Consider the following 10,586-nt stretch of genomic DNA (forward strand, 5'->3'; position numbering starts at 1 on the left):
CACATTAAACCAATTTATGCGGATTTTACCTCTTTGACTTTAATTAGCTAGTGTTATGATTTTAAATTTTAATTTTGATGTTGTTATTAACTGAAACGACCGTACCACCGGTTTATTAATAACAAGCCGGTAGTGAAGCTTAAACAACACTATTTTTTTTTTAAAAAACAGGTGCAAAAAAGTTATGCACTTTGTGCACCTTTTGTTTGCACCTGTTTTGTTAAAAAAACCCGCTGCAGATTGTTTGCTGTGTATACTATAGAAAGCCGATGTGGGAGTTTGTGGGGCCCAATTGTCGGGTTTAGTGAGATTAATTTATTAAAGTTTGATTTTTCGCTGAATTTTACTGAGCTTGGTAATCCCTTCTGCGAAAATATGTCTCTTGTTCTCAGTAAATGTGAATTAATTACTTTTCTAAGCCTTAATCTGGACCGTTCATCTGCGAGAGACCAGAAAGCAGAAAGCAGAAACCCTACCATGTTCTCACCGCCTGCAACACCAAGTACGTACTGAAGAGATAACCTAAGATCGATCGGGGCATCCAGAAGAATATATGATTGAGGCTATTAATTACCCTTTACTTTTTCCTCTTTTCATCCATCATCCATCTATTGGCTAAAGAACCTTTGTATGAAATTGGCAGTAATGATTGTACAATTAATGCAAGTATAGTTCTATTACAGATCTAATCATAGTTCGTAAAATTGGAATCTGAATCTGACTCGGTCACTTGACCGTGAAATTAGAACTGGATGAATCGGTTAGAATCAGGTGAATTGAATCGGTAACTTAGATTTTTTTGGGAGAAACATGTTTTGTACTAAAAGAATAGAAAAAAATTTAGTAAATACAATCCTTTTGATTAGAAAAATGAACTAAATATATACAAGAAAAATAAAGAAAGAAAAAGAAACATAAAAAAGTAGAAAGCATGAAAAATTAATTCAAAAGCATATATACAAATTGCTAAAAACTTGTGAAATGGACGGGTCCAATGATAACCAAAATGGAGAGGAGCAGGAAAAGGTGGAGGCAGCTCTAAATTATTTATTAAATGTTACAAGTAAGAAGTGACCCCATGTCTCCATGATAGCTTTTCGTAGCTCCGGGTGCACAATGGATCATATGTATATTAAATATCTATACTTAACAGACTAGTAGACCAAGTCTATTTAAGTGAATCCATTTTCTAATCTCCTCCACAACTCCTTTTGTTCTTTCTTCCCATATTAAACCCCTCTTTCCGACAAACTCATTTTCACGCAAAGGAAAGGCAAAATTGGCTCTTCAGGGAGAGAATCGATCTGGAATTGGTCAAGACTCGCCTGACTCGGACCAAAAATCGGATAATTCGGCCGAGTCAACCCCGATTCAACCGAGTTTTGATGAAAAAATCGCATGAGCGTGAAACTCGGACGAAACTCAGCTCGGACCCGACCGATACCATTCTGACTAGGCCGAGTTTCCAAACCATGGCTCTAATGTCTTAATGATGTATATTCATTTACATCATATTAGGATTTGCAATTATTATATATGTATCAAGCTTTTACAAATTCTGGCACTATAAGTTTACAATCTTCTAACGTTAACTAACAGTTTAGAATTATGTTTTATAACCTTTGAACATAATATCTTATTTATCTTGTTAACTTGATTATATAAAAAAAAAATGAGAAATGTGAGTTGTGAGTAGTGAATTGTGAGTATTGTTTGAAATATGTTAGATAATTGGATTTACTTAGTATAGTTTGAATTGTCTTTTAAGGTCATAATTTAGTTAGTTAGTATAGTTTAGTTAGTAATTAAAGTTTGAAATATTGTAGATAATTGGATTTAGTTTAACAGTTCACTAGTGTTAATATTTAAGGGATATTTTGCCAATTTTTTTTTTTTTTTTTAAATTTTCACAGAGGCTACGAAGTCGTGAGGAGGAATCGAACTCTCGACCTTTGGATATAACAACTCTAAGACATTTTCCTAGCCAATTATGCTACCTCTCCTTTCTCGCCAAAAAAATATTTAAGGGATATTATTTTGTACTTGTTTGTTGTGATATCATCGTACATACGTTTCCTATGTACTGTCATAAAATTAAGCCATCTTTGACTTGTTCATTAATTATTACTTTTATTGATATTGAAATATCCAATCACAAAATTAAGCCTCTACTAATTATTGAAATAGAAATCACACGGGTGAGAAGTCACAGATCCCATTTAGTGCTCGAGGTTGCTTTCTGAGGAACTACTACTTCCACACTGTCTAAATCTACAGTGCTAATTAAGCCCCACGAACTTTTGGATGAAAGCCTCATAATCACTGGGAAAAAGCTAGGTTGTAGTGGAAAGGCAATGCTTAGTAGAAGGATGAGGGCCAAAGAAAAGGTGGAGCAAGAGTAGGTACAGTGGAGCAAATAGGTATATATATAGAGAGAGAGAGCCTACCATTGTATTTGTAAAGATGGGGACCGTACCAACTATAAGAGGATGAGTGGTATAGGGAGGTTGAGAGGGGAGAGTAGTGGAGATGCCATTATCGCCTTAAGGTCGTATCAAAAATTATATAATCTTGAACAATTTATCAAAGATGGATTGAAAAGTTTGTGGTTTCCTTCAAAATTTGTGGTTTTGTATGTAATTAACTGGATCTCACCATTTTCGTTTAATTGATTTAAAAAATTTATTAGGACAAAAATCAACAGGGCTTGTTAATAGTACTAACTAATTATGGGCTATGCTAAGTATTTTAAAATGAGGAAACTAATTATGGGCCAGACTTATAGGCTTAAATCCCGGCCCAGATAATTGTATGGTTTTGTAAGGAAAGGACTGGTCATTCAAAGCTTATGAAGATGTCATATACATGTTTTTACAAATACATGAACTTTTATTTGAATTTCTGTGCAGAAATCACGTTTTATGTTTAGTCCACTATAGAATTGACTTCTCATTTATTTTGACAGACCAGAATCGATTCAATCATTTCTCCAAAATATCTAAAAAAAATAAAATAAAAAATTGTTGACTAAAATGTCTTTTATAAAATAAAATAAAATAATGAGAAGGACAAGAACTATGCTCTTATATTAAACTGACGAAAGATCCTTTTGATTTTCTTCTATTAATGCATTCAACGGTGTAATAGATCAGATCAAATGCAGAAAAAGATTACGAGCAGAAGAATCATCAAATATCAACAAGGACTTCATCTAAAGGTTTTTCTCTAACAACCGTTGTAACAAATTAAGACACGATTTATTGACAAAATTGAAGCAAATCATTTGGAGTATCGGTTTCTGACCAAAATGTTTGAAACCGTTAGAAAATGGATGTTGGAAGCTGAGTGCATTTTTGTGGTAGTGTTTTCTCCTCAAATGCGGAAAAGATTTCGTATTAAATTGGATGGAGTATGAAAAATTAGAATAGTGACATAATACTCGAACTTTACAATATTAATTGTAAGGTTTTCAATAATTAGAATGCATATGAAATAGGAGAAGAATATGATCATCATGCTTTGAGAAGAGGTGAACTCGTGGCTTCAAATCCAGGGAAAATTACTTAAATTTGGCAAGGACCGATTTGTGTAAGGCAAAATTACCAACAAGTCTTGGTCTCCTCCAATACGGATTGAATGTGAAGATATAGTAGCTTTCAGATGTTAAGAATACATTCGACCAAGTAAGAATTATATATGTTCCTCTTTCCAATCCTATTTTCTTTGACTAATATTATCCTTCTAATTGAAGATACTGATGGCATAAATGATTAATTAGTGAAAAGGAAGTGTTTAATTTGTTAAGAATGAATTCTTCTCAAATACTGTATAGTTTCCATCATGAAATTTTAATTTCAAATCATCTGTAATGAAAACATCTCTATTGAACTCACTTCAATTCTCAAAATTTAAAGAGTGCAAAGCTTAACAGTCAAGAGTAGTATATTTGGACCAAATCAAGGAGTTAGGGATTTTTATTGAACAAATATTAATTTGAAGACATATTCGAATAAAACTAATAAGTGGCGGGTTAAAATCATGCTTTTCTTTTATGAATAATTTTTGCTTAAGTTCATCTTTTATTGTTCATTCATTTTGATATTTTATGTTGTCATCACTCAATTTGCGTTAAATACCCAAAGGGGTTCATTCATTTGCATTTGCTCGGTAACTCGATTAAAAAAAATTGTACATAATGCACTTATAGATGTGTAAAAGAATGACCTTGATTTTCTCCTTCAGAGAGAGAGAAAGAGAGTATGCGCATCAGCAAACAGCAGATTATTAAATTACTGTATGACCCAATCACTGCTTGACTGTTCTTACATAAATCTTAAATAACGAAAAATGTAAGCACACTGCCAGAAAAGAAAATTTGTAAATAAAAAATAAAAATTGTCATGTAAAATAAAAGACCCAGTAAAACTTGAATTATGCAGCATATGAAATGCTTCAGTTCTTTTATAGGATTCTCTAAATGATTCATTACGAATTGAGTCCTTGTAATTTCAACCATTAAATGATATAAACTCTAAATTAATGCGAACACAAAAATGAAGATCAGCGGGAAAAGGATATTCACACTTAAATAACTTGAAATTTTGGTGACTAGCCTTTTCATCTTGGGCTCTACTTGATTCCGCAAAAGAGATTTTTTGAGGAACAATTCCTCCACATTTGGCTTATCTCGACGGGCCTTTTTGTCGTATCGACTGATTTTTTGGTCGCTCAAAATCAAGATACAAGAAAACACAATAATTATTGTTGCAGTATGGCCAACATGAGCTACCACCAGATACAGACATAATGCCAACGCAATGACCAAGCATTTTGTAGCAAAACGAAATATTTTCAAAGACTTATCAACGTCCTTTTTCATCCTACCCTGATTTTCATCAATCGAGCTTCTTATCAGCATCATAGTAGAGATGAAGGATAAGAAAAATGCAGAGAAGTCTGCTAAGATAAATGCCTTGAACAAATATTTTCTTCCAAGAATTGGTGTACCAGTATCTTGATTTGTACCTCCTGGCAGAGTAAAAGCTGCAGCAAATGATACTATTGCAATAAGCACAGAACCCAGGCCCACCAATTGTGCTCTAGTCGTCACACTCTCTGAGCTCTTATTAGGACCTCTTGAGTCTGTTGTCGGTATTGTTGAAGTTCACAGTACCGAAGGCCCAAGGCCCAAATTGGCATTCTAGATTATTCAAGAATCTCTATAAATCAAAATAGGCAATGTATAGGCGTACTAGAAATTTATAGATTTTGTAATGGAAAATCTAGAATATAATAGATGGATCAATACCGACATAAGCAAAGACGGTAGAAATAGGATGTAAAATCTAGAAATGTCTATTGCCACCATATGAGTAGTATAAATAGGTATTAAGGAGTGAAGTGAATAGATAGAATCAGAGATTAAATAGAGTGAGGCGTGAGACTAAGAGAGAAAAATAAAAGCTTTTGTACTTGTAAACACCACCACTATAAATAAAAGAAATCAACTTATATATATACTCCTCTTGTTTCAATATACCACAATCCAAATTAAATTTCCAACATTTGGTATTAGAGCGTCAGGTTCGAGTAAGAAGTTAGCGAAGTAGACAAGGGCGTTCGTGAAATATAAGAAGCATCCTAAGCCGATGTCTTCAGGAGACGTAACTATGGCACAATCGATGGTTCCCATATTTACGGGAGAAAATTATGCCATGTGGAAGATCAAGATGCGGACGTTGCTACTCTCGCAGGGATTGTTGGATGTCGTCGAACAAGGTTTTACGGCACCAACGGGAGCATTGACGCCGGAGCAACAACAACAACAAATGAAGGATGCGAAGGCCTTGTTTCTAATTCAACAAGGTGTTGCCAAAAGTCTATTTTCACGAATCAGTGGACCAACTACATCCAAGAAAGCATAGGAGATTTTGAGAGAGGAGTTTGAAGGCTTCGAGAAAATAAAAGCGGTGAAGTTGCAAACGCTAAGAAGACAATTTCAAAACATCCAAATGAAGGAGTCGGAGAAGATCAAGGAATACTTCTCGCGATTCATCGAAGTTGTGAACCAGATGCGGACGTATGGAGAAGATATCTCCAATCAGAAGGTAGTCGAGAAAATTTTAATTAGCCTCACTGACAAGTATGACTACATCAAAAGATATATCGACGCTTTCGGTTCAACAACTAATGAGCTCCTTGGAGTCACACGAAGAGAGAAAGCTCCAACGTGAAGTAAATTTGATAGAAGATGCATTCCACTCCAAGTTGAGCTTCAAACCTCGATACAACCCCACGAGTCAACTAAATAACCAAGAAGGCGGCGGTCCGCGACAAGATGCAGAAAAGCAGTCGGTGCAAAAGGAGAAAGCACCAGGTTTGAGTTATTCAAATTTATGGTGCGATATATACAAAAGGTCGAACCACAGTACATCTGAATGTTGGTCGATAAAGAGATGCAACAAATGCAAGAAGATCAGCCACATAGCACGAATGTGCAGATCAAGAATAACGACCGAGCAAACTTCATAGAAGAAAATGAGAGTCATGAAAGTATTTTCTATGCGTGCCACTCAGCCAATGAAGAGAAAGGTGATATCTGGTTCCTGGACAGTGGTTGCACAAATCACATGACCGGAAACCACAAATTATTTCATGACATCAATACTTTGTATGAGACAAAGGTACGTATGGGAAATGACTCAATTGTTCAAGCAAAAGGCAAAGGAAGTATTGCCGTGCAAACCAAGATGGGTTCGAAATTTATCCGAGATGTATTGTTAGTTCCGGACCTAAAATAAAATCTGCTAAGCGTGGGGCAACTAGTAAAAAATGGATATGCTGTTCATTTTGAAGATGGAGGCTGCAAAATTTTCGACCAAAAAAATAAAAATCAAATAATAGCAAGAATACAAATGAAGAAGTCCAGAAACTTCCCACTCCGCATAAGCTATGCTCCACATTTGGCACTAAGAAATGAAGTAATTAAACCGCAAGTGCAAGGTGGTACACATCATCAAGTTGGATCGAGTTCAAACACTACTTCAAGTCCAGGATCAAACCTGAGTACTACTCGAAGAGCTAAAGAAGGGTCTACGATATCAGAGTCATCCAACAAGCAAGTAAGATTTTTACCCGAAATTTATGAGTCATCTAATTTTTCAATAGTTGAATCTCAAAGTCTTGAAGAGGTCGAGAAGCACGAAAATTGGATAAAGGCCATGAAGAACAAAATACAAATAATTGAGAAGAACAACACTCGGAAGCTTGTAGATCAACCAAAATATCGTGAAGTCATTGGTGATAAATACATCTACAAGACAAGGTTAAATCCTGACGGTGAAGTCAAAAACTACAAAACAAGGTTGATGACAAAAGGCTTCAAACAAGAATCCGGCATCAACTATTGGAAGACATATGCTCCGATGAGAAGGCTAGAAAAGTGGCGATACGTTAAATCGGAATTTCAAAATAACTATCTTGATAAAGAAATTTACGTGAAGGAGCCACACGGGATTTTCAAATCAAGGTGGAGTGAATGGAGAATACAGAAAATTGATCAAGCAAAAGAAATTTTGAAGAAAATCATATCGGTACTGAGGGGGAGTGTTGAAGTTCACAGTACCGAAGGCCCAAGGCCCAAATTGGCATTCTAGATTATTCAAGAATCTCTATAAATCAAAATAGGCAATGTATAGGCGTACTAGAAATTTATAGATTTTGTAATGGAAAATCTAGAATATAATAGATGGATCAATACCGACATAAGCAAAGACGGTAGAAATAGGATGTAAAATCTAGAAATGTCTATTGCCACCATATGAGTAGTATAAATAGGTATTAAGGAGTGAAGTGAATAGATAGAATCAGAGATTAAATAGAGTGAGGCGTGAGACTAAGAGAGAAAAATAAAAGCTTTTGTACTTGTAAACACCACCACTATAAATAAAAGAAATCAACTTATATATATACTCCTCTTGTTTCAATACCACAATCCAAATTAAATTTCCAACAGGTATGTGGTCCTGCTTGGCACCTCTAGTTAACTCTGTTTCTGACATGTGGTCTTTACTGTAGTCCTGCAACCAAGCTGCACTGAAATGATTTGCTTCATTTCGAATGTACATTTCTTCAAAGTTGTACTCTCCCTGCAATGCATCAAAAGGTATGTCTTAGAAATTAAGGCAAAAGAAATATATAAGTTGAAGTTTAAAACAAATTACAAAACAACACCATTAACTCTATATATTTACGATGTGTATTTACCTGTAAGCCCTACAAGAGACCAATTCATTTAGTAATGGGCAGTGCTGACCCATTGGCAGTGATGGAAGGGTGTGCCTTCTTTTGTTGTCATTAACTAGGGCAGATTCATGTATTTAATTTGACAGTTTTTTGTTTCTTTTCTTTTGGCTTGCAAATACAGAACAGATATATCATTTAATCTTGCTAACAACTACCATCAATGAGAAGTATTCATCTTCTGATAATGATTTCCTATTCCTCTTTATTTGTTACTGATATCTCATTCTTTCTCTCTCATGCACACATGCATGCATGCACCAGTTAAATATGCAATGGCTATAATCCAATTGGTTGGCCCGCACTATTTTTGTAAAAACAAAAGGAAATTTAATCAAGGTTGATGAGAAATAGTAAACAGAATAACCTGAGTTGTTTAGTATTTTCTGTATCGAATCACAAATATGTCCAAAGCTGTTAGACCTTCCTGGTTTTGCAAAGACAGGTCCAATTCAATGTCCCTCCAATGATAAGCCAAATACTGTAATCTTCCAAGTTGTGCTGCAACATGTATTGGCGTGTTTCCGTTGTTATCCCTTGTTTTGATCATTATATTGAACATTTTCATCCAATATTCGTCTCTTAAATCTTCCAGCAATTTATTGACAATGTCATACCTCTATGGCAATGTGTAGGAAGTTCCTTCCATTGCCGTCTAGTAGCTGACCTGAATCAAGGCACCTTTGCAAGAGAAGGAAAAACACTTTGACATGGCCCATTCGTACTGCAATATGCACAGGAAATGATCCATCTGAATCTTTGATGTATGCCAATGATCGATCATTATCCAACAGGAGTTTGGCAATATCACAGTTTCCAGTTAATACTACAAAGTGGATAATTTTCCTTGTTCCATCTGTTCCCTTGCCAAGTTGTTCTGGATACAGCTGTAGTACTTCTTTGGTGAGTTCTGTCAATAAGATATCACAGAGAAGTTAGTCAACATAGTAGTCAACATAGTAATTTCTTCCTAGCTGAAATAGTTAAATTGTAAACTTAATTATAAAAATTATGTATAGTCAACATAGTAGTTAATGGAGAGTCCTAGAAATTTCTTTTCTCTTCTACATGTCTCTTGGGACATAAAAAAATCTGAAATTCATAATTTGTAGATAATGCTTAGGAAAAAGTGAGTGTAATGGTCATTTTGGGAAGCTTAAAAATTATCTTAGGTCTATATATAGATGTAGTGTTATTTTGTATGTGGAAGAGAGAGAAAATATAGTTTCAAATTGAATAGAAAAATTACAAAATTTGTATTAAACTTGTCCCTGCATTAAATGAATGGGGATAAAAGAAAGAATGTTAAGTTTTTATGGTGTGTTCTTAGGAAAATTGGTTATTTTAAAAGTTTGAATGGGTACACTAGAAATTCCCCCTTTAATTTTGTTTTGGACACAAGAGACATTGACGGAATTTGGCAGATTGTTTCGATTCACTGTCGATTTTATCAGTTTTCTGTACCTAACTCGCACAACCAAGTCAACTCGGAAAAAATCGGTTTGCCTCCGACCAATTCCGTTCCGACTAGACAGAGTCGACTCGGAATCGGCCGATTATCCAAGCCATGCATGGTTTCCAACCGTTTAAGCCCTACCAAACTGCTTTATTAATAAATTTGAATAAATGAACCCGCTTATAAATATAAAGCTTAGCAAGGAGTGACGTCTCACGTTAAATAAAACTAAAATCTATCAATATAGTTATATACCTGGGCTATGGAGCACTGCAGCATGCAACGCTGTCTGTTATTTTGGTCCTGAGTAAAATTCAGATGTAATTCGACGTTGTTTTAGCATTGTTACCATTTCCTTTACCGTTCCGAGCGATCCCCTTACAGTAGCCAGATACAAGGGAGATGCAGAATCATTGTTGACCAGGCCCGCCAAATCCACATCTTCTTTCATCAGAGTAGAGACCACATCTCCATGTCCATGTCTGGCTGCTTCATGTAAGGCTGTTTCCCCGAAGAAGTTCTTTAGTCTAAGAAGCTCTATCAACCCTTCCTTACCGAATGCTGATGTGGCACAATGGATCAACTCTGAAATGGTTCTTTTGTGTCCAAATCTTGCAGCATGGTGGAAGGGTGTCTCATTTCTTGCATTGCATGCCTTCAGCATTAAGCTGTCCTTTGTACAAATTGTAGACAAAAGTTTTTTGTGGCCATTGGCAGACAGTATGTGAAGAATGGTATCCTTCATACCTGTAGAAGTAATTGTCAATTGTCATTTTGTGGCATTTATATAATATATATGAAAGTTGTATTTATGAAGGTGGTTGTTGAA

The 10,586-nt window shown here is 35.2% G+C and overlaps 1 protein-coding gene across 1 annotated transcript; it reads right to left on the reverse strand.

Moving 5' to 3' along the window:
- Positions 1-4,531: 4,531 nt before the first annotated feature.
- On the reverse strand, positions 4,532-10,502 carry LOC144560849 (protein ACCELERATED CELL DEATH 6-like). Its single transcript, XM_078310079.1, has 3 exons — positions 10,088-10,502; positions 8,919-9,211; positions 4,532-5,155 (listed from the first exon to the last, which is right to left on the reverse strand). The coding sequence occupies exons 1-3, from the start codon at positions 10,500-10,502 to the stop codon at positions 4,532-4,534; spliced, it is 1,332 nt and encodes a 443-aa protein (XP_078166205.1).
- Positions 10,503-10,586: the final 84 nt, after the last annotated feature.

This window comes from Carex rostrata, chromosome 10, assembly GCF_964058835.1.
Source record: "Carex rostrata chromosome 10, lpCarRost1.2, whole genome shotgun sequence".
Taxonomy (NCBI): Eukaryota; Viridiplantae; Streptophyta; class Magnoliopsida; order Poales; family Cyperaceae; genus Carex; species Carex rostrata.